We start from the raw sequence: 25,583 nt of genomic DNA on the forward strand, positions 1-25,583 counted from the left end.
GGCAAATATATTCTGCAGGTGAGGTATAAGTGGATCTTTGGAGGCCAGGGAGCAGGCTGTGGTAGGTGGAATGATGGTCCTCCAAAGACACCTATGTCCTAGTCCCTGGAACCTGTGACTGTATCAGGTTACCTGGCAAAGGGGAATTAAGGTTGCAGATGGAATTAAGGTTACTTACTTACCAGCTGACCTTAAAAGAGGGAGATTATCCTGAATTATCCAATGTAATCACAAGGGGCCTTAAAGGAGAAGAGTGAAGGCGGAAGAGTCAGAAGCAGAGGAGCAGATGTGATGACAGACAGAAGCAAGGTCATTGGAGTGATGTGATGTGAGAAGGACTCCACCCACCACTGATGGCTCTGAAGATGCAGGAAGAGGGCCACGTACAGGCCAAGGGATGCCAGCCCTCTCGAAGCTGGAAACGGCAAGGGAATGGATTCTCCCCTTGAGCCCCCAGAAAGGAATGGAGCCCTGCTAACACCTTAAGTTTAGCCTAGTGAGATTTGCATCGGACTTCTAAACTACAGAACTCAAAGACAATAAATAAGCATTGTCTTAAGCGGCGAAGTGAGTAGTGATTTGTTCTAGCAGGAAGAGAAAACAACTTCTAGGATTTATAGGCAGAAGTCAAGTATCACTGTATTTCCCTCAAAAATTTCAAATATCCTATGAATCCTCTGTGAGTTCGTTAGGTGCAGCTTGACACGTCGTTTGGGAACTGTGGCTCTAGGACAGGGCTCAGCATACAGCCTGTGGGCCAAATTCAGGCCATTGCCTGCTTTTGTAAAAAAAACAAAAACAAAAACAAAAACAAAACAAAACAAAAAAACTGTACTGGACACAGTTCATTCCTTTACTTCTTGTCTAGGGCTGCTTTTATAGGACAGCAGAACTGAGCAGTTGTGACAGAGACCATATGGCCCGCAAACCCTAAAATACTTATTTCCTGGCCCTTCACAGGAAAAGGATGTCAACTCCTGCTCTAGGAAGACGGCTCTACTCTATCTAGTCAACTCTATTTTCCTTCGCTCTAGCTGTCTCCTCTTAGCCCCACTCCCTATACTCTCACCATTCTAAGTTCCTGTCACTACTTTAGATCATGCTATAGCCCCATCCTGGAATTCCCTTCCCTCCTGTTTCTAAGTCCTATATCCTTTCAGACAAATCTCAAGTCACACCTTCCACCTAAAACCTTCCCTATCTGCTCTATCAGGGCATTTTTTCCCCATACCATATTAGGTTTTGGCTGATGACATGGCCATTTTATTGCTCTCCAAATTGTTTCATGTATGTGACAATTCATTTTTTTTTAATTTTTATTTTTTAATTTCTTTTCAGTGTTCCAGAACTTATTGTTTATGCACCACACCCAGTGCTTCATGCAATTTGTGCCCTTCACAATACCCACCACCAGGCTCACCCAACCTCCCACCCCTGACAATTCATCATTATAAATCAACTGTAAGCTCCTCAAAGACAGCAACCATGTCTTGAATTTCTCTGGAAAATTCCACAAAGCCCAGCCACTGTGCCATGCACCGGGGAGGTGCTCAGTGGTGTTAATTTATTTCTTAAGCTGAAATTCATTCTAAAAATGTTGTCAGTTTGAGCCCTGGTAGTTGCAACTGAAATCTGATATCCACAACTATTAAGAGTGATATTACAGATGATTTATTTGTAGACATTCCAGCACTGTGATGGCTGGTATCTCTTTTAGCATTTGCAGGTTTTTTATTTATAATTATTCTTTAATATTATCACAGAGCTAGTCTCTATTCAAATATCCTAAAATGTCATGCATTTGCAGTTTTGATATCTATAATACTCTTAGGATGAATTTCTGATACCAGACAGCTTTCTCTAATCCCCTTCTCAAAGTCCTCTAATTTTTTTTAACTAAACACCTTTTCTTTTATATAAAATACAGTAAAAAAGAATCATGATGCCAGAACTGGAATAAAAGTAATGCAAATGTATTACCCTCAAAAGACTGTATATAGGATAGTATACTAGTTTCCTGTTTTTAATAAAATGTGTAGCAGATATTAAACTACTTGAGGCAAAAGTCCTAGGTGTTTACAGCCAAATAAACCTACTGTCTATAGACTATCTCTATTTGAATCCCCTGCAACCACCTCAAGCTCATCGTGCTGAAATGAAACATCACAAGCCAAGGTCTAATATCTCTAAAATTTTAAAAGTAGATGGGGGTGTGTGACAGAGAGGATATAAGAGAATGTTAAGTGATGTTTAGTATCTAATATTTGGATGTCACAAATCTTAACTATTTGGTTAATCACTAGAAATTCACTGTTCCTTTCACTCAAGAGAAATAGAATGACTTAGCTCTGAGACTTGTCAAACTGATGTCATTTCTAAACTTTCACTCTCAAGAGTCAAGTTCTACTCAAAGATCTCTGTTCTGGACCAGACTCACATTCAAAAGGCCATTTTACTTGAATGGAGGGCAGGTAGTCACCATACCCACTGAGTAGCCCTAGTGATCAAGAACCAATTGCCCTGAAATTAATTTAGGGTTGCCATCCAAACAGCTGTCTCTTTTTCAAGCACTAAACCTAAAATTCCTATGGTTTCTGATAAATTGAGGCAGAAGAGTTAACTAATTTTATTACATTTTTTTGTGTATATGTCAAAAGAGATTTGGGGAAATACTTTCCCCCCAACTCTAAAATTTGCTACTGAGGCTTCAAGGAGAGCAACACCAAATGTCCTCATACCTTCTCTCTCCTTATTCCCGGAACACCACTTGCCCCTTTGTGCCTATTCTTCCTGGTCCTTAGAATGTCCTTGCCCTATTTGTCCACCTAGCCAACTCCAATTTCTCCCTCAAGTTTAAGCTCAAATAGGATCTGCTTTGTGAAGCCTTGAGTGACTCCTTTAGGTGTATTTAAAGGCTCTTCCCATTTTGCATGTATCCTCCATTGAAGCAATTATTTTATAGGTATGTGAGTTTCTTATTTGCATATATCTCATCCCATTTGTTCACAGACATCAAGGATTCTTACCTTTCATTCTTCTGTCCCTAGTACCTAGCACATAGGAGATATCTCATACTTGGTGAAAAAGGAATGAATGACCCATCCCTCCTGAAAAGTTTTACAACAAACCATTTTATCCTGGCTTTATTGATTCCTTTTTTTTTTTTTTTGTCTTCTAAAAATATCCCCGCTGCTTCAGCCTCAACATCAAGTTCCTTTTTGATTCTTTTCTCGTCTCACCTATGAAATCTAGATGCGTCTATGAAAACACACGTCTTTCCCGCTGCTTTCCTCTCAATCTGTTCACTGGCTTCAAGAAATTCTTTTGGAACAAATTTCAAACTGCGGCTTTTTTCCCCCCAACATATTCGATACCTGCAGATCCTTTCATCCCTTTTCATTAAGATCAATCCCAACTCTCTGTTTCACCACAAGTATTTTAGGAAATGACTCCCATAGTCTCTCCATACTTTTTAAAGGTAAGGTTTATCTCTAGTGGGCTCTCTCTGTCAGGTATCAGTAAGTTTTAATTGAAAAGTCAAATCATTTTATCTCTAATCTTAGAAGAGAGATTTGAAGGAGTTCTCAGTTAACTCATCTTGCTGGCTTTTAGAGATGATTTTAGAGGTTTCAGAGAATAGAAGAGAATTGTATCTGGAGAAACTATCAGAAACATGTCAGGCTGGGAGTGACTCACCTGTACTCTTTGGTGTACTCAAAGTCTTGTTTGTTGTAGGCGGGTTTTAAGAAATTGCACTCGATGACTCCAATTACTCCCACACCTTCTCCATGAGTTGGCTTCAAAAAAAATATTAATTTCAACACTTACATTACTGTTGATGGTCTGGAGACATTTCCTTTTGATTTTAGGCAGTAATAGAAAGGTTACATAACATTCAAAGGCAAGGAAAGTACAGCAACATCTAGAGAAATACTCAGAATGTACTTCAACAGACTGCAAGTATTAAACTGAACTGGCACCTCCAACCAATTCTAAGGCAAAGATTTTCAAACTATGATCCATAGAATCTCTAGGATTTTCCAAGGATTAATTGGCATCTCTACTTAATACACACTACTTCTACCTTCATCTGTGTTATATTATGTGATGGCCATAAGATTTCCTTTGAACAAAGAATGACAATGCTAAAAAACAGAACAAAGCAAAACAAAACAAAATCAAGGCCACGTACTACTGTTCTAGGGAATGGAAACCAAACTTCATGTGATAAACGATTTTAAGGATGCTGTGGGAACATGACACTCTATTAAAAGAAGTAATTTTTATATACATAGGCTGCCAAACAGTTACTAAAGGGAGTCCTACTTGCAGTGGTTTTTAATGGGAAGCTAATAGAAGAGATTTTTGGATTTACAAAGTCAGGGTGTAATTAGACTGGCATACAAATATGAATTGCACATATAAAGATGATAGAACAAGGAAAAGCAGCACAGGCTGTAAACTAGCTGTCCTGAGTCTTCTATAAGTTTGTCCTACTGTGTAATACAAAGTGTTTTATCATTCTTCGTGCTTAAGAAATCTTACCTGTAAAACAGGAATGAATAGGATACTTGTGGATATTACTACTTTAAATTGCCATTAAAACATTAAAGATGATGATATTTATACAGTTCAGTTTATAAAGTATTTTCACATACTTTATCCCATTTAAGTCTCTCAACCCTGTAAGCTGTAGTATAGGCAAAGCAGGAACAATTATTACTGTTGTTTCTATTTTACAGGGAAGGAAAGGGATCCTCAGAGAAATTAAACAATGAAGTGAAAGTTACACAGCTTCTACATGGAAAAGTCAGAACTCAAATCCTGGTCATTAACAACTAAATTTTATGCTTCTTCTCCTATGCTTTACAGTCTCCCAATCATTAGAAAGAGCTACTTTAAACACTAATAAACTGATACACACTGCAAAGTTGCTGGTGTGTATGTAGAAAATGCATTGAGTTAAGCTCCTGGATTGATCAACATCTGTGAAGAATGAGAAGTAGAAAGACCTTTTCAACAAAACACAGCTCACTGGTAACACAGAGTTCCAGGATCAGATTTAACAACTATCATTAAGATGGGAGTAAAAGCCATTCATGAGTCTATTCCCTTTGCAAATTTTAAATCCTCTTCCTCCTCTTTTCAGCCTTTTATGGCAAAGAAACATTAACCACTCACCTTCACCTGGCATCCCACCTTCTCAAAAGACTTTATGAGTCGGTTGTTATGATACATCATCATTCCAAACTGGTTATTATTCTTGCAAGAGAACCCAAAAGTTATTTTCACCTGCTTATTCTGAGAAGAAAATCATTAAGGAGACAAATGCCAGGGCATTTAGCAGACAACATTCTGTACTATGCTATAGCAAAAAACATCCAATACCATGGGACAGAAATCAGTATGACCTTTCTAGGGAACATTAAAAAAATATGTAGCAGTAGTTTTAAAAATATTCTTAATTTGTGACCAAGTAATTCTCTTTCCAGGAATTTATCCTAGAGAAACAGTCAGGAAAGCCCATAAAGGTTAATGAGTTAGAGATTTATCAATTAGTTATGACAGAAAAACAAATAATTCAAATGTCTGACAATGAGGGAATGACTAAAAAAATGTTGATATAGTCAGATGGTCTATTATGTACCTCTTAAAATTGTGTCCTTGAAAAATATTTGGGACCATTAGGAAATGTTCAGAACATAACAATGAGCATTATCTAAAAATATGTATATATAAATACATGCATAGAAAAGAGTGTAGGAAAATACATCAAAATACCATCAGTGGTTTAAAATTCATTAACAATCACAAAACATTCCTTAACCCTTGCTAAGTTGCTCAGTTTGCTGTTGCATAAGACAAGAGTCATAACTAGTACAACACAAATCCACACAATTCCAGTTGACGCTAGAACAGCATGGGTTTGAACTGCACAGATCTACCTGCGCATGGATGTTTTTCAATACACACATCAGAAAAGTTTTTAGAGATTTGTGACAACTTTTAAAGACTCACAAACAAACTGTGTAGCCCAGAATTACCAAATAAAATAAGAAAAAGTTATTATTCTAAGAATGCAGCATTTAATATCATACAAAATGTATGTCAACTGTCTATGGTATCAGTTAAGGCCTCCAACCACCAGTAGGCTATCAGTAGTTAAGCTTTTGGGGAGTCAAAAGTTATACCATATTTCGACTGTGTAGGAGGTAGGTGCCCCTAACCACTCCTGCCCCCGCACTGTTCAAGAATCAACTGTATAAGCAATAAGGTAAGCCCTGCTAATCATACAAAACACAATGAAAGCAAAAGCACCAAGAACAAAAATCAGTTTTAGAGTTAAAAGGACAATGAATCATCCTGTTGCAATATGTCTCATCAGAAGAAGTGAACAAGCTTAGATAGATGAAATAGAGTGAATTATATGTAAAAAATGAATATGATGTGTTTTTAGCAAGTCCTATTTGATTTAAAAAGCAAGGTAAGAGAGGGAGAAAGACAAAGGGGGAGATAGAGAAACTGAAAATTTCATTGAAACAAATATAAAGAAATCTTCACATCCAAAGGGGGAGATAGAGAAACTGAAAATTTCATTGAAACAAATATAAAGAAATCTTCACATCCAAATCCAAATTATTTGTTACTGACTCAAAAAATGATCTCCATTGTCCCCTCTACATAATAAGCTACTTGCATCAAATCCATGTAACAAATGCATCAGGTATGATACAAAGGCATCATACAAGTGGGTACATAACACAGTAATGTTTGGCTCAGAAAATATGTTCTGGGCTCCAGAAGTTCCAATCAAACCTCAGATAAGACCCTATTCCAATGAAAAAGCAGAACAAACTCCCCAAAACAGACAAACCAAAACTCTATACCATAAAATCAATATTTTTAGAGATATGACAAATTCTTCTGTTGCAGGCTTTTAAAATCCTAAATCATGGTGGGAGTACATTGGGGTAGGAGGTTCCCTACCCCAAATTAGTATAAGGAAAAAGGATAAGAAGACAAAAGAGGACTTTGATAACTGAGGAATAAGTAAGTCAACATCAGTGATCTCATCCCTCAGTGACCTTGGGGGAAATTTTATCAGGAGTTTCATTTCACTCATGCCTATAGTGAATTCGTTTAACCCAAATTCTAGTAGGGGAAGGTAACTAGTCTAATAGGAAGGAGGGTTGAAGTACGTATCAAATGCACTGCTGTTAAAAAAAATGGGGTGCTTGGGGGGCTCAGTCCGTTAAGCTTCTGACTTGTGATTTCAGTCCAGGCCATGATCTCATGGGTTATGAGACTGAGCGTGCTTGGGGAATTCCTGCTCAGCAGGGAGTCTGCTTGAGATTCTCTCTCTCCTTCTCTCCCCTACCCTCCATGTGTGCGTCTCTCTCTCTCAAATAAATAAATCTTTAAAAAATAAAGAAGAAGAAGAAAACAAAAACAACCCCAAATTGGAATCATCTGGCGCCCCCCACCCCCAGCCCAAGACAAACCAAGACTTAGTTATGGTTCCAACCAATCCCAGGAATATGACCTTTCAATAGTCAACCTGAAATTTCCTGATCAGCACTATGTACGTGATAAAAACCCTGCTGTTCCTTCTCCCACAAAAAGAAGCCAGCTTGGCCTAAAAGAATCCTTTCTTTTCTTTTGCTACCAACTTTTTGCCCCACCCTATAAATACCTTTCATTTTGTACAGCTTCTGGGAACATCTCTTAATTGCTAGATGGGATACTGCCCTAATCACTAATCACTTAATAAAGCCAATTAGATCTTCAAATTTACTCAGGAGAATTTTGTTTTTGAATACATAGGAGTTGCTCTGATAGAAACCCACAAAAGAAAGAAGCTGGAGGCAGAAATGTGGTATCCCCTGAAACAGCAGTTAGAAAGCACTTCTTTAAAACTGGCTCTGTGAAACCTAGGACACTCAGATCCTAGCCTACATACAGTGATATTACAACTAATTTACCTACACATGTAACAAAGCTAGCTCTGGATTTGTTAACATGGACTTTTGTAGTAGAGAATTTATGTGTTCCCAAAACAGGAGAAAATCAATTGACCTAGGAGTAAGGACTTACACAGCTTTTTAAAAAGGGAACAACAATTTCTAATTTTTGGTCGGGGAAGAAGGACAAAGCAAACTAGATAATGCCTTTGATAAAGCAAATCGAGTGTGAACATGTTTCTTGGGCCAGGAGCTGTGCTTAATTACTAGCAAATAAAGTATAAAAGCAACTCTTCACAATCACTTAGGAGATCCCACCCTTTCAAAGACTTTATTTTGCCCCAAAAGCCATCAACAGAGAGGGACCTCACTTCCATAGTACAACTTAAGATTTTTCTCAAGCATCTGAAATCCATTCTCACTGCAATGGGGGTAGAAGTGAAAATCAGTAATTACTCCTTTGAGTGGCTGTCATTATGACAAGTACCAGGAAATCCATGTCAAACCTGCTGAAGGTTTACCTCACCTTAGAAAATCAACCTTTGATTTCCACTCTCCTAACTTTCATCAATGTAAGTCTGGACTTGTTACAACAACAATCATACCATGCCCAAAAGATTAACAAGTTCTAGTCCATATTTGCTTATTTCAATCAATGTAATATGTAACAAAATTCCAGTACAAACCAAACAGCGTGGATCACTCCTTATTGTAGAGGTTCTCAAACTTGGCTACTCATTAGAATTAGATGATAATTTAAAAATAAATATTTCCTATTAAAAAAAGAGATTTCAGAATCTACTGAAACAGAAGCTCCAAAATTTCAGGATGCTGTATGATTTTAACAATTTCCAAGTGATTTCTGATGAAACTGATACATCGACTGGCTTTGAGAAATATTTTCAACAACAACAAAAAAGAAATACCTTCTCAAAGAATATACTGTAGGGATGCCTGGGTGGCTTAGTCAGTTAAGCATTCAGCTCTTGATTTCGCTTCAGATCATGATCTCAGGATCGTGAGATGGAGCCCCATGTTGGGTTCCATGTGGAGCCTGCTTAAGGTTCTCTCTTTCCCTCTCCCTCTGCCCCTCCTCCCTGATCGCTCTCTCTCTCTCTCTAAAAAAAAATAAAACATACTGTAATAGGGTTTGTATTATAACACACATTTTTCAATTGGAAAAAGAAAGTTTTTTGTTTCCCTATGCCAACTTAGAAATCTAATCCTGGAATGAAGAGGTCAGCTTCATGTAGTTGTAAGGATACTGTGAAGGTAGGTTTATATAAATCATATCCTACATTGGCCAGGCTCTTGGCAATCATCTGGGTGGTCACCTTCTTTTGACGTAGAAAAATTTTCATCCGTGGCTTCATATACAGAATGCCACAAAATGCCTATGGAACAGTGAAGGGAAAATTATTATATGACATTGTCAGTTCTATTGACATCCTCATAAAACACTACTAGTGACTGAGATCTATTCCAGGCAAAGATCTGGCTTAGTTACTATACCTTGTTATGTCAACTACTGCATGAAAGTGCTAGTGACTACATCAGCTCTAGTGGAGACAGTGAAAAGGAATCCTAGCACAGGGCTAAAAGTTTGTCATCTTTATCTAACTAAAGTGAGACCTTGTTCTACAATATTTTCATGGTACAAGGCATCTTACCTCTCATTGTTGAAGAAAAATCACTCTTACTCACCCGTAAAGAATACTCTGTTTCTGACAGCTCACAGGTAACACCACCAGTCTCTTTTTCTTCTGTGCCAAAGTCTGATACCAGGATGTCATATTGATCTGTATCAAAGTCCAACTCAGACTTTCCATCTTTATTTCTGGGTAAAAGAGACAAGTACCAATCTAACAAATACTGGCTCCAAAGGACAAAAATGCACTAGGAACCCAAGAGAAAAGAAACAATATGAGCCAAAACTCAGACACCTATTTCTTTCCCTGACTATCAGTGCAAAGGAACAATAAACTACTTGGTTTGAAGATCACACAATATTTAGAGGTATTCCCAGTCTAAACAAATTGACTATGTTTCATAGAAGTAGTGATGCCAGGTACAGAAGAAAAGGAGAAAAAAAGGGGAAGGTGGAAATATCTGATCCGATAAATGGATGTCAGCTACCCTCATGGTGGGATCTTAAAATAGGTCCCAACTTTCTGGGTATTGCTGGGTAGGTCATTCAGCAGCATCTTCTCTAACTGAATAAATAGAGGAATGAATCAAAACTTCTTCTGATTCCAGCAGTGGTATAAGGACTAATGAAATATCAAGATTCCCCAGATCTAATCCTATTTCTTTGAGGGGAAAAAAGGTTGCTATAGAAATAGCATATATCTGCTAGTCCTCTGGAATATCATTTATGGTATTATCATTTAACTATAAAAGTACTCATATTCCTTTCAGAAGGGTCTTTCTTCTTCTCATAATCTTTTTGGGCCACTTAGCTTTGATCCACTCCAAGACCCTGCATTAGATCACTAACAACTGCCAGGGTAAGAAGGCAAGACCCATCTTTGTTCCTGGGAAAAACGCAAAACAAATGATGGGCTATAGAGAAAACATATATATCAGTTCCCCAAGTTTGTTCCATGGAATCATAGTTCCCCCATATACTCTTAAATAAGAAATAAGTAATAAGGTTTGTATGACTGAATAAAACTGAGAAACAATTCCTGGCCCTCAGGGCCACTTCAAGCTCTACTGATACCCCCTCCCCCACCCCCCCGCCCACAGTCCAGGCTCCAAAGGCTCAGAGCTGTGGTGTTGAAAATGTAACTCCTTCTTCAGGGCTGGACCAGAGCCGTTATGGTCTATATGAAGCCCACCTCACTATAATAGTATATTCTGAAATTTCCAGGATATTCCTGATTCTTGCTACCTCACTCCACTCTCACACATACTCTGAGGAGGTTTCCTGTCCTCCCTGTTCCTCACCATTCACCATTCAAGGAAAAGGGGTCTGGAGAAACTATTTTTTTTTTAAACTGGGAAATACCACATTCTATATTGCTCTCTTAAACATTTTCAATGGAGATTGAAATAACATTAGCATATGAAAGCCTCTGAGAAGTCCTGCAATAAAGCAACATGGTAAATTTTGTTTAAGCCAGCTTTCCTCTGTTATTTGACCATGAAAACTTTTATTCACATAACACCAAATACCATATAACTTAAAAATAATGTACAAAGAAAAAATTCTGCCTAATATGTTTGAGTCACTGGAAACACCACAGGAAAATGATCCTTTATAATAATAAATTACAGTGCTCGCTTCGGCAGCACATATACTATAATATAAATTACATTACTTGAGATTTTTCCCAGTAGGACACAGAAGGATCTAAATTACCAATGTGTAAAACAAAAAACAAACAAAAAAACCTCCTTATGTTCTTCTTTTTAACTCAAAGTTAAAGTTTTTATATAGTTTTACCCAGCTAAGAAATGAGGCAAAATACTTCACCTAAGGAGAAAAAGAATGAATATATCCGATACCCTGTTCTACTAAAGATACTGTTATCTCCTCTTTTATATAAAAGGTCTCTAGATTTTTGTGGATACTGTTAAATGTATTCCACTTGACACAAGATTAAACAAATGATGACATATCCTAGAGTACTTCTAGATGGTTTTATTAGTTCTAAATGCATGATGTGAAGCCAGCCTCATTATAGTTCAAATTTATGTGCTTCAAAGATTTTCACACTTCTAATCTAGCTACTCTGAAAGCACAACTAAGAAGTCCTTATTTTAAAGATCATGTTGTGCTTTGTTATTCTAATTTGTCTTTCTCATACTTCATCTCCATTGTCAAATACATAAAATAACTATCATTATCTTATCTCCATGAATATAAGATATTCATAACGGATTCTGAAGATCTTAGAATAATGTCAAACTGTCTTGATTATTTGTGGCAACAGCCTCAGGATACGCATGTCTCTATTTCTTCAAGCTCCACATTTTACCAGTAAGAACCACTTTCTCAAATGGGAGCTGTGGTTCCAAGGAAGTTAAAGAAAGCTATGAAATGAGACACAAATACATATCAAATTTATCCACTCTGCTTTTCTTAAGAGATTTCTGAAAATGTCCTTCATCACACTACTTTTGCTTACTTGAATCTATCATCCTTGAGATACTATACCTGCGGATGTTCCAAATGAGAACACGAGTGCCTTTTTTGCCTGGGATGGCATCAAACTGGGAAAGCAGGTCATTTTCACTGTTGAAAATTGAATAGTTCAAGATGGCTTCTAGGCTGGGCAAGGAATCCTCAGTAATAATCATTTTTTGTAAAACCAAATGCAGTCAAAGAAAAATTAATATCTTAAAAGGATGCTATCAGTTAGTAAGATCTGTCTTTTGGGTTGCATGTTTAGACAAAATATAGACACACAGTCAGAAGCACCGGCATTATTGCTACAGAAGGAAAGGGGGAAAATGGAGAAAGGTTGCAGAGACAAAACACCAAAATCAGTTACCCCTGTAGACTACAGCTTCAAAGATACAGTGTAAACAAAGTCTATTTAAGAAACAGATCAAAGGCTGAATTTTTAGCCTCTTTGGAAGCAATGAATTCAAACTTGGCTGCTGTGCTGCTTTGGTCAAGACAACCTGTGGTCTAAAAGAAACAACAGCTTGTCTTAGGGGTAGGGAAACAAGCCATTCTTCCATCAGATAAGCTGGTGAATAGTATGTATCTCAAAACAATGGACATTTCAATACAATAAAAAACACATCTGGGGCGCCTGAGTGGCTCAGTGGGTTAAAGCCTCTGCCTTCGGCTCAGGTCATGATCTCGGGGTCCTGGGATCGAGCCCCACATCGGGCTCTCTGCTCGGCGGGGAGCCTGCTTCCCCCCTCTCTCTGCCTGTCTCTCTGACTACTTGTGGTCTCTGTCTCTCTCTGCACCAAATAAATAAATAAAAAAAAAAATTAAAAAAAAAAACACATCTAAGTTTCTGTCAATGGTAAATTTATTTTTTAAAAGTATTTCATATGGTGAAATTCCAGGTAAATTTAAGACCCTTGAATAACTCTTTAAATATGAAAACTTTTGATAGCTGGATTTGAGCTGAAGACAAGAGCTTTCTATCATAATAGTCATATCAGGCCCATTTACCAACATTCACCATTTCCAGAAAGGATATTGTTTTGCTGGTTGAATGGAACAATTGGTACAATAACTGCCTGGGCCTGGACACATTCCAGATAGGTCTGTGACAGGAGTCCAACAGTGAGAGTACCCCCATTCTTGGTGAAGACGAGAGCATCCTTTCCTAGCCGCATGGAGCCTGACTTGAAACCATTACCAAAGACCCCGATGGGACACTGGCTCTTCTTTATTACTTTATCTGTAAAGCCAAAGCTGTAATTAAACAAGAAAAAAGAAATCAGAAAAAAAAAAAGAAACCAGAAAGGTAAAAAGCAATGGCTTATGAATAAAACACACTTATAAAAAGTCACTCCTTCTTTTTTCCTTTTGGTACCTCTGGGCAAAACTATTAAGTGAAAACTGTAGGAAATTACTATGATGTAATGGCCCGGTTTCTCCTGTGTAGCTGGTGTGTGTACACACAGTCATACTTGACAAACGTCAAGATGGCCTCTTCTCCCTGTCTAACAGGGAGAACTGGAGGAGGCGGTGGGCAGCTGTCTTTCTTATCTAGATACAATGGTTCTGACTGCTAATAGCAAAGTTAGGGTAGGGTGAAAAGGGTGGTTAGCTCAGAGTGTGCCCAAGTGCGGGTCACAAAAGGAACCGATAGCAGTACTGGTCAGAAGTATGAGATCTAGATCACCCTCTAGAAATCTGAAAAGCCAGAGGCTATATATCTTAACAATTTCAACCCTCCACCCAAAGGATAACCCTTCCAATTCTTAACCTCTGCTCCATCTGCTGGGACAGTTCATTGGAATGTGGCCAAGGGATAAAAATAGGTAGGTCCGCCACTGAGTATCAGCAGGCAGCTGCAGAATGAGGTCTCTCTCGTTTTATTAGGGACTTACACTACGTCACCTCAACAATGTCTGCAGCCAGATCCTTTCCCTTGTTTAGAGACTCCATTCAAACACACAACAGAATAACAGAACCAAAAAAAAAAAAATGAACAATACAAAATCCAGAAAATGATGATTGACTTCCTCACGGTCTTCTCTCAACACAAATAAAACTAATTTTAAGGACTGCTTCTCTCCAGACAAAGTGTACAGTGTCATACACTATCACTTGTTCAATAAATATTTACTGAGTCTCTACTATGTGCTGCGCATTGTACTCAGCACTGGAGACACAACTGTTAATAACAACAGAAAAGATGTGATTCTTGCCTTCATGGTTTACAATCTAAGGGAGAATTTCATGTATTACAGATTAGATGCTTCTCCAATATCAATAAAACAGAAAGTCTATCTGGCACAGCTGAGTGGCTTGGCCTCGGCTCTTTGGAGAAGGTCTGAGATGCCTGGTTTCTACTTCCTGAAGGCTGTGGCTTATGCTTACTCCCTAAGAAAAAGGGACCACCTTTAAAAATTTTCCATTGAAAGTGTTATACAATAAAACCATTATGTCCTTCTAGACACTTCCTAGGAGCTTTGTATATCCTAAATAAGTCTAACCACAGTAAAAGGTAATTTCTAGGGCAGCAGTTCCTTGGAAAATACCAAAAATCATCGAGTTTCTGCCATCTACGGGCCTCAGTAACCCAGGAAATAAACTTATGGAAGCTGGTGAAATTCAGGCATTCCTAATCCTCTTGTGTAAGAAGTGCCTAAAAAAGATGAAGTCATTAGGAGGATTAAATTATATGCTATCTGAACAGTATATTTTAAATTATAAAGTAGCATTTAAACCTTAATTTTAAACTAACTCTAGAAGTCATTCTGAGAACTATCCTGGGATTTCCTTTCCCTCTACTTCAGATCAAATGCTGTATCTAAAACTCAGGGCTCCTCATAAACAGTAATCCCATAAATACAGAAATCCAATGAAAACAAAATTAAGAAGGAAAAGCCTATCATTAAATTCCTTTAAAGTCCACAATGAATTTTCTTTAGCTTTTGGGGATAGTGTGAGGCAGCTAGTCTAAATGTCCAGCTGCCTTTCTCCACAAGAAATAAATCTATATGGTTATGTGGACTTAAACCATCTCTAGTGCCACACAAGCTTCAATTTGGTGCTTAAGGGAAAGTGGTGAAAATAGGGAGAATCTATTCAATCCCCTTAAGTTCCTAGCCATTCCTGACTCTCCTGCCATCTAACCTCTCTTTTTCCCTTTATAAGAAGTATAAATCCTCCTGGTGTTACTTAGTTTGGAGAGACGTGATGACTATATTAGGCTGAGAAGACAAGTAATAGCTCAGGGTCAGAACCAGAAATGAAAAAGGATAAGAAAAATAAGAAGGGAGGATCCGGAAGCTCTGGATTTTGTTGTTGTTGTTGTTATGTTCCAGTTAACCTATCACATCCATGTGTTCTTTTATTCCATCTACATTCCCATGTTAGGTATTCCATTTAACTCAAAACTGTGGAATGGATGCCAGATCCCAGTCAAACAACTACTGAGTATAAAAGCCCTCACAATGAAGAACAGAATTGTATGGATGCGTTTTATATAGTTTTGTGTAGCTCACTAATCTTCCAGAGATCTCTTGGCTTAGACAGGTGGCTTCCCTAAGTTAAATCCTGTTCTATCCTTTCATGTAAGAGATGGCAGTCTTTACACACCAGGGGGAGGAGGGCTGAATACCAACTCTCTGAGTGGAATGTGGGGAGACAGCAGCTTGCTCCCGAGGTCCTTAAAATGTCAAGATTCTAGAATCAAAGGAGATCAATTTAAATTGGGACTCTGACCAATGAAACACACCTCAGTGAACCCGTGGACACAGGAGGGCAGGCAGTGCTGTTTCCTAGATATACTGGTGATGTAATATGGAACATAAAACAGTGGAACACTGCTAAACACAGTTATTCTCTGGCTGTTGTTTTAGAAGAACAGACCTACTAGGAAATGCACTTCTGAGCAGAGCTGGCAAATACCTTTAATCCAAGGATCTGTGGCTCTTTTTAATCCCAGACCTTTAAAGAGGTTTTCTACCTTGTGGAAAAAGGTAGCTGGACATTTAGACTAGCAGCCTCACACTATCCCCAAAAGCTAAAGAGAATTCATTGTGGACTTTAAAGGAATTTAATGATAGGCTTTTCCTTCTTAATTTGATTTTCATTGGGATTCTGTATTTATGGGAGAAACTTGCTACAGTTAGAGAACTATTTTACTAGCCTGGAAATAGGAAGAGTAGCATGAAAGGTTGGAAAATGTGGATAGGGTTATTACAAATGTTTTTGGTGAAGTAGAATTTCAGTGGGCTTAGTCATTTTGCATAATTACCTCTATAATTATATAAAAGTAATACTTCCCTAACCAAATCCATAAAAATGAACACACTTAATTTTCAAGGCTACCACTAAAGTTCAATTATTTATAATGAAATTATGGTAACTGGAATCCATGGTCAGGAGTTAGGATTGGACTAAATGAACTTTCAAATAAATGGGACCTTCTAGCTCATTCAAATTTGTTTTAAGATATGACCATAAATAAAGTCTGGTATATATACTATACATTAATCCAGGACTCATTAAAAATTCTCTAAAATTAATTTTGCAGTATGAAGAACAATTGGCCAGCTCAAATTAGTGGGAAGGATACTTGGTATGATAATGCCAAAAAACGCTACAGCTAAGTAAGTTTCTGCCTGGTTTGGCTATTTTGTTCTTTGGGGAGGGAACAAAATTATAAACAGATAATACTCACCCTTTGTATTTCAATTCAAATGCCCCATCTTCAGGGGATCTTTTTTTGACTCCCTAGACTAGGTTAGATCCCTCCACTATATACTCTCATAGAAACTGTCTTCCTTCATAGCACTTACCACTAAGTGAGATAACATATTCAGTTGTATTACTAGTCAATTCTATTCTGTCCTTCTCATTAAACTGTCAGCCCCTTGAGCAGGGATCTCTATCTGGTTTAACACTTTATCTCCAGTGACTGTCACATAGGTGCTCAGTAAAAATTTCTTGAATGAATCTCGAACAAAAACTGTTGGGATTATTTTGAAACCATCCTCCTTCTTTCTCTCGCCTTGTTATTAACTATAAGCAGCAACTTTCAAGGACGTAGTTCCACAGAACAAATGGAAGGCACTAAGATTGGCTGGGCCCACTATCAGACACCCATGTCACTGGGATAAAGTGTGGTGGGAAGGATTTACTGAAGAAATAAATGATTTTAGGGGAAAAATAAATATATACCTAATTAGACATACCAATATTTTGGTTCCATCTAAAATTTTATTTTTTAATATAAAACACCAACTCGAAGAGCTAAAAATAATGCTATAAATTAAAAGATAGGGCCGGGGCGCCTGGGTGGCTCAGTGGGTTAAAGCCTCTGCTTTCGGCTCAGGTCGTGATCCCGGGGTCCTGGGATCGAGCCCCACATCGGGCTCTCTGCTCAGCGGGGAGTCTGCTTCTCCCTCTCTCTCTGCCCTGCCTCTCTGCCTACTTGTGATCTCTGTCTGTCAAATAAATAAATAAAATCTTTAAAAAAAATAAAAAAAAATAAAAGATAGGGCCAATTCCGTACCTTCACCAACATACTGGCCACATCTCTATCTCACCTCTAGAAGATTTCCTCAAACATTCTTCTAATTATGAGGGTCTGAGAACAAGGTACACAGACTGCTGAATGGTAAAACATAACAATTTCATTGGTTAATGCCCAAATTTCATTTATTTTCTTTGATGGATCAAATGGATTTCCCTATAAACAGGGTTGTAGAATTAGAATACCTTGAAAGAGAACTATAACCAAATTAATGTTTTCCATTTTTATAGTTTGGAGCCCTCTCCCTCCTCCACAGAACCCCTCTTCCATTGTTACTCATGCTTCACACACTAGTTCAGGAAGCCACATGGAGAGTAATTAACCTCATCTGCTAAAAAAAGAAGAGAGAAGGACTTGAGGAATCACTCATCTTTTACTGAGTGATATGTGAAGATAATCAAGTACAAACTTACATTCTCAACTACAAACGTTTTTAAAGTAATTAAATGAACTGAGAGTGGCAAAAGAAATCTCTATCACCAGCTTCAGCAGTTAGAAGAGAAAATTCCTGAATTTTGCCATCCTACTGCAAAACCTTTCAAAGATTATGTGTATGAATGCCTTCTATTTATCTTTCATGGGCCTTGATTATAACCGGCATATTCATGGTCCTAAAGCACAAATCATCCCGACTGCAATACTTCTGATTTAAGAATGAGTTCAGGCTAATAAAATTTGGAGGTGGTCTCAGGCCAGTGAAGGCCTTCAGGTCTTTACACTTGCTATTCTCTGCCTGAATTCTCAACCCCTTGCCCCTTGCTCCTTTACCTCGTTAAATTCTACTACTCACCCTCAGATATCTGTTTAAGTATCACTTCCTCTAAGAAGCTTTGACTGACTTCCTGGATCAGATTTGGTTCCCCTGCTGGTCTATCCCATTGCAACCTATGCTTTTCCAGTGTGCCTACCATTTTTTATTATGATTACTGCTCACTGTCAGACCTGCCAACTAAACTGTAAGTTCTATGAGGGCAAGAAGAGTGTCTACTGCATCACCAGTGCCCTGACACATAATATATGCTCAATAAATATTTGCTGAATGAATAAAGGGAAAGGGAAATATTAAAGAAAATTATGAAGCCCTAGGTAGAGTTCGTGAACTCAAGACAAGAGAACAAGAACAAAGACATTTTTACCTGAGCATTCGGTGTAGTTTATGAGGTGTCATTCCACATCCATCATCAGTAAAGGTCAAACAAGATTTATTCTTGACCTCCTCAACATCTATAAAGACCGTCCTGGCAGATACATCTGGATCTACAGCATTATCTGCAAAAGGTAGAAATCTGTGATATTAGATCCCCTTTTCTTATATTTCAGTAAAATCTCTAGTTCAGTGCCCCAAGACAAAGAAACTGGCCTTTATTCCCTTCAGGTGGATGTCCCCAATGGTGGGTGGGGAGCTTTGATGGTAGTGCACTTACTGGGTTATTAGGAACAATAGGTAATGATAGCAGATGGGGTTATAAAGCTGATTTCCAGATTTTATATAATGACTGAGCTGCAACCTGCTTTTCTCCCTTCACATTTCAGGGTCTGTGAGAAAAATAACTCCTCTACACAAAGCATTTTGCTCCATTTTCATCTTATTACTTCTTTCTGGTCTTTCAGCCATTTCACTGCTCATAAACACATACAGGAGAGGGGGGCTATGGAGAAGAGTTAAATCTGCAATTTTGGTGCATACTGAACACATCACAGTGCATCTGTAAACATTTTCTTTTCTTTTTTTTTTTTTTTTTTTACAGCACCTCCTCTGTTAAAGAACACAGATATTATCACCATCCCTGTTGGTGGCCTAAGAGGCACTGAGTTAGCAGTTCAAACCGAAACATTTCATTGGTGGTGGTGGTGGGGTCCCAGTGAATGCTAATAAGCATGCTTACAGAGAGGGCGGGATTCTACCTAAGTACACTGTCACAGTCTTAAAGGTGACACTGCCCCCCCCCATTAAATAGAGAAGGTGCAATCAAAGCAGAAAAAGAAAAAAACCTGTACGTAAAGTTAAATGATTCCTCCTGAGTTCCGTCTTCATAACGGGCTTCATCACTCTGAAGTCACCAGATAGAACCACATTCTAACATCCGGGCAAAGCTCACAACCGTCCGGGGGTGCCAATGTCTAGTAGCCGTATCTTTGTGCTCCAGACTCGAGGTCACACAAGTGTCAGTCACGGACACACAGACTGCAACAGCCTCATCAGGACTTGCTGGCCCGAGTGAGAGGGCAGTTTGAACCACATGTCAGATGGGTTCCCTGAGCACTCCTGTCCCTACTAGCTCTTTAATCAAGACAGAGACCTTCCCTTCCACCCACTTTCCCTTCCTCTGGCATCCTAGACTACCTTACTGATACCACATGGCTGGGCTGAGAGAGCACGAGGTGGGGCCCTGGCTGTGTACTTGTCCCGCCGCCACTGTTCAAATCATGGCATTTCTCCACTGGGAACACCCCTTACAAGTAAGAGAAATATTACTCATATTCAAAATACATTCCGCAGTTTCAGTTACAACTACTTGGATGTGTGGAATGTCCAGCAATGAAAATAAGACATGGATTGACTTCAAGGGCCATAGTGGTGTTGCCCGTGTCCATTGTTAAAATCCTCACCGACTGTAAGCCAAACAAGTCTTAACAGCAGTAAACCGTTACCAAGAGACCCAAAAGGGAGTTAAGAGGTCTGAGAGGGTCGATCTTTAAGGACTAGGTGGGGCCAAAGCCCTGTGTCACGTGGTAAATCAAGTGGGCCAACTTTTTTGGCAGGAATTATAAGTTTGACATGCAATAGAGGCTTTATCACAAATACAGTCTTTTACTTTGTGTGAGAGGCAGTTTTTTTTTTTTTCTCCTCGAACTGACAGAAGGATTCAGCACTGTGAAGCTGCCTACATTGTTTCAAGAAACCACTTGGCAAGCAGGCCCTGAATTGTTTAAGGACTTATCAGTCACTCTTGCTGGCAGAAAGCTAGGGCCATTGAGACTGATACCTTTACCTTGTCAATGGCCAGGGCATCATTTCTGTTTTGAAAACTTGAACACAAGAGGAAGTCCTTCTAACATTTTATGAACATTCACAACTCAAGAACATCACACATGTCCATCCCAATTCTAAGTGTATGTAACAGTGCAGTCAATCAATCAGCGCGCGCCTCTCACAAAATCACTTTTCATTATTTCCTGTTTACTGCAAATTTTGCCCAAATGTTATTAGATGCACTTTTTTTTTTTTAACGGAAACATACCAGAGTGTTTTAACACAGGCACTCCCAGAGTTACAAGGTAGCTGCAAAGAAGCAGCTAGGCATTTTATCTCCTCCGCTAGAGGCTGCTGGAGTGGGGGGAGGGGAGCACCCCAGTGGCCAGGGTCAGCTGGAGCAGCATGGAATGAGACAGCAGCCAGCAGCAGCAAGCCCAGCTTTACACTTATTTTCAGTTTGAAGTGGCCTTTCCCTTGGACTCAACAAATGAAATTATAATAATATCAAGGTCAGCCTCCACAGATGAACGTATAATAATAAGGCCCCAATCTGGTGGCTGGTTTTGATCCTCTCTATTGCTGCTTAACCTTCCAAAATTGTATCAACATGTAACATATGCTATCCCAGCCCACCCAGCCTACAAACAGGTAGGACAGGCAGAGAACCCTGGAGAACCCCTGCTCCTCTCCCCCTGCCCACCTTTTAGGCCAGAGCTGCACTACCACATCCTGGGATGTCTTTATCCTCCTAACCTGGCCTACACAATCTCACGTGCTACCAGATCCCAAGGAGTCTTTTTTTTTTAAAGGATTTTATTTATTTGACAGAGAGAGATACAGTGAGAGAGGGAACACAAGCAGGGGAAATGGGAGAGGCAGAAGCAGGCTTTGCACTGAGCAGGGAGCCCAATGCGGGCCTTGATTCCAGGACCGCGATCATGACCTGAGCCGAAGGCAGACACTTGATGACTGAGCCACCCAGGCCCCCTACCAAGGAGTCTTCTCTCTCCTAAATCAGCCCACGCTACCTGGAATGGGAAGACCCTCTCTCTGCCTCCCCTTACTCCCTGCCCCCCCCTCCACTGACTTAGGCAAGAACATGAGAAACCAGATCCCAGGGAATCTATCTTATCCCTTGGCCTGGCCCGCCTAACCCCTGATCTTCTAAGAAAGCATTCTAACTGAATGAAGCCTCAGAGCTCATCAGAACCTGAGCCGCAATGAGAAACTGTCCCATGACAGCCTCCCTGGACAGACAGGACAGCAAGTGGGAGGTAGCTTTGAGGTAGCACTTTACAAGCCCCCCATCCTTTCCTGTTCCAGGAAGACAGCCTGTGTGGATTCCTGCAAGGCTGCCAGGGCCAAGCTGCTGCCCCGCAGACATCCTGCAGGTAACTAAAAGCATTTTTGTCTAAAATTACGGTCATCACCTTCCAACACAAGCCAATCTTTCCTCCTGTCTGCCCCCTCCCCCACAGCGCCAGCATTCAAATGACCACAAGTTTGAAATTCAAAAATCATTTTTTATCCCTCACTCTCTCTTACCCTATGCATCCCTAAGCTCTCTCACATCTAGCTTTTTCTACTCCCCCGTCACCTTCTTAGTTTACAGAACTTATTCCCTCTCATCTGGATTATCACATTAACCTCCAAACCAGTCTTTCAAAATCATGGCTGTCTGTCTTTTCCAATCCATCTTTTACACTGCTACAAGATTAACTCTCTTGAAGCCCAGCTCTGATCAGGACTTTTCCCTGCTCAGAAAACTTCAGACTAAAAGACCAAATAGCTGGGCCTCCTAGTCACATCCTGGCCCCAGGCTGCCTTTCTAACCTCAAGACCTACTTGGTACTTGGGATTAAAAAGACCCACGCTTGAGTCCTAGACCTGCCACTTACTAAACATGTAATCTTGGAAAAGTCAGTTAAATTCCTTGAGCCTCCATATTTTGATCTGTAGGATGAGAATAATAATGACAATAATAATATTAATTATAATAATGCCATATAATAATACCTCAAAGGGTAAAGTTAAAAATGTACTTGTGATCGCACTTTATAAACCCTCTAAGGACCTACAGTTGTAACTATTTTGTAAACTTCACACTCTAATGAAACTCAGCGACTCTACTCTTCATGCCTTTGTTCATGCAGTTGTTTCTTTTGCCTGGAATGCCCTCCCCTCCCCACACCCGTATCCACATGTCCCAATCCTTCAAATCTCAGCTCAAATGTCACCTCCTCTACAAAGCCTTTCCTAACCCTCCTCTTCCTGGTAAGCTGGAAGTCATCCCTCCTTCCTCTGAACTCCCACAGCACTTGATATGTAGATCTTTGCTGATATACCACTTTCCATTTTGCTGTTATACAAAGCACAAAACTTCTGTACGAGCTTCCTCCCCCCCCACTAGAAAAGTGAGTCTATGTTGTTTTCATTTTTGTTCCTACCATGGTGGCCTTGCCCACAGTGAACACTCCATAAATATTCACTGAATGAATGATTCACTACAAAATTAATGCGTAAATAGAAGAGAAAAAAAATCGAGGGAAAACCTAAAATGAAAACTGTGGGTTACCATTAACCCTTTGCTCTCTTTTTCTTCCTACTGTTAATATTACCACAAATAGCTGTGATTTGTTTTTAAAATCTGTGTTTCTCTATGCATGTGTGCAGGCATGTGTGTCTACATAAATAATACATACACACTTGCACTCATAGGCGTCATCTTGGGCCCAGCTTAAGGCTTTAATGCTTGGGACAAAAATAATACAGTCAAAATTACAAACAGAACACACTCTTCAAGTCACCTCTAAAGTTTAGTATGCACAGTGCAGCTGTGAGGGAGTAACACAACAACTTCTCCCATTTCCCCCTAAGTAAATTGTTATTTTTCCCTCTTTTTTCTTTTTGGTGAGTTACCCACACAGAGGTCTGGTTCCACCCTGCAGAGTTTCGCTCAAAGGATGGTGCAAACCCTTAAAGATACAGTCCTTGTTCTCTAGGACTCAAAGTGTGTCGAAGTCACTTTTTTTCTTTCTTGCACCTTCAAAAGAACAGTCATACACGATGTAAGCATTCTTGTGATTGGTCAATCTAATAATCAAAGTTCTCTGTCACCCTTCCCAATACCTCTTCTGACCCTCCTGCTGCCCGCTGACTTCGTGCTCAAGGCAACTCACACTGAATTGCTTCAGTCGGGGCTGGGGCTCATCTGGCGAGCTTGGAAACCACTCTTCAAGATTTTGTTTGCTGCTACCTCGTCCTGTAACCGTCTCTCCCTTCTTTCCATGTCTGAAACATTTACAATGTGTTCTCTGTGTTGCATTTTGTCCAGGAATGCCTTTCTTCTTTGCTTTCCACACAGTATTTAGCACACTACTGCAAAAGCTGGTGTACTTGGCTTCAAGGGATCAACTGAAAATGCTTTAAAAGCAAACATCGGTGGAGCGAGAGGTTAAGTGCTCAGTATTCATTCCAGCGGTGTGAGGGCGCTCGTGGACCACGGACCCAGCCCTCCGCGGTCGCAGAGAGCCAAATGCACTCGTGTCATCTCTTAAAAGATGTCCCATCATTCCCAGACTCTCTGGTCCCAAAAGTTAAGAACTCCGTTTTCCAAACCTTTCCTGAGGACCCTTCCGGGTCCTCCACAGTGCCCCTCTGCTAACTTGGCTCCCTCCATCGGTCGCCAGTCCCTGCGGAGCCCAGCTGCCTCGGGCCCCGATATTTTTATGCATCTCCTTTTATTAACTCAGTTATCCTAAAGTGCCCAGAACATCACGATCCAGAGAGAAAAACCACACAGGCGTCCTAACTCTTCGGACACACCTTGTTTCCTCAGCTTTGTCCGCGGGACCTCATCCCCCTTGGCCGGAGAGCGGTCCCCCTCCTCCACCTGCGGAGCCGGGGCCGGTCCCGACGCCCCCACCCCAGCCCCGGCCCGCCCGGCGCGGCTCGGCGCATTCCTCTCGCGTCCGCGGCACCACGTTGGCACCACTGCCTCGGGCGATCGCGGCCAAGCCCGCCCTCGCCACTCACCTAGCAGCTCCGCGATGGCACTGAAGGGTCGCGTGTGGCTGCTGGAGTTGCTCTGGAGGTAGCGGGGGCTCATCTGGGGGCGAGAGAAGGTCCCGTCCCGCGTGAGGCCTCGGGCCGCCAGGCCTTCCCCGCGCGCCCCCCACAGCCCCGGGGCCCGCGCGCGCGTCCGCCCCCTCGGGCCCCCGACCTACAGTGCTCAGGCGGATCCCAAAGGCCTGTGGGCCGCCGCCGGGCCGAGCCAGCCCGCTGCCCGGCGCGCCAGGGCCAGCGGGGGCCCCTCGATACAGGAGCATTTTTTTGGCCGCCACGATACTCGCTTGCTGCCGCCAGACTCCTCGCCCGGCCGTCCCGGACTGGCCCTCGCTCGCTCTCCCTCGCAGCTGGCGGCGGCCGTCCGGGGCTGGCCCTCCCTCGCTCCCACCCGCAGCTGGCGGGGGCGGGGCGCGCTCCAGCCACCTGTCCCGGGCGGGAGGGGTGAGGCCGGCAGAGCAGAGCGGCGGCCCCGCCCTGTCAGCACCTCTCCCGACCCACCGACTGCCTGCCGGGGCGGCCTCAGGGCCGTACAGAAATATGGCGACCTCCTGACAGCCGCTCCTTGATCCCCGCCCCTAATTAATTCTTGGTGTTTGCTATAGGCCAGGCCGCCGAGCGGGAAAGCGCGGGGGGGAGGGGGGCGGTTGTGTGGGGAGGGGAGGGAATGAGGCTAGAGGAGGGAGAGGGTGTAGGGATTTCTGGAACGGAGTCCCAGTACGGCTGCATGACTAACGGGCAGGATAAGACAAGTCTTACAAGTTCGAAAGACTACAGTTTTGCTATCTGGGAAGATAGCAGTCTTGCGTGATGGGAAAGCATTCTGACTATGCCGGCTCCAGTGCGTCCAGAAGTACCCAGAACTTTCTGGAAGGCAATTGGGAAATCATCTTC

At 40.9% G+C, this 25,583-nt stretch overlaps 1 protein-coding gene across 2 annotated transcripts in view; it reads right to left on the bottom strand.

Annotated features, from left to right (window-relative positions):
• MORC4 (MORC family CW-type zinc finger 4) overlaps positions 1–25,237 on the bottom strand; it is a 52,478-nt gene extending 27,241 nt beyond the window's left edge. For both annotated transcript variants that reach the window (XM_080795874.1, XM_080795873.1), the window contains exons 1-9: positions 24,851–25,237; positions 24,660–24,732; positions 18,784–18,916; positions 13,112–13,347; positions 12,124–12,271; positions 9,666–9,798; positions 9,227–9,355; positions 5,182–5,301; positions 3,697–3,797 (exon numbers count right to left, since the gene is read on the bottom strand). In XM_080795874.1, the coding sequence (XP_080652000.1) occupies positions 3,697–3,797; positions 5,182–5,301; positions 9,227–9,355; positions 9,666–9,798; positions 12,124–12,271; positions 13,112–13,347; positions 18,784–18,916; positions 24,660–24,732; positions 24,851–24,952 (1,175 nt within the window). In that variant the 5' untranslated portion in view covers positions 24,953–25,237. The remainder of the gene's footprint in view (positions 1–3,696; positions 3,798–5,181; positions 5,302–9,226; positions 9,356–9,665; positions 9,799–12,123; positions 12,272–13,111; positions 13,348–18,783; positions 18,917–24,659; positions 24,733–24,850) is intronic.
• Between the last annotated feature and the right edge of the window lie 346 nt (positions 25,238–25,583).

The sequence above is a fragment of the Martes martes genome, assembly GCF_963455335.1.
Source record: "Martes martes genome assembly, chromosome: X".
NCBI classification, from domain to species: Eukaryota; Metazoa; Chordata; class Mammalia; order Carnivora; family Mustelidae; genus Martes; species Martes martes.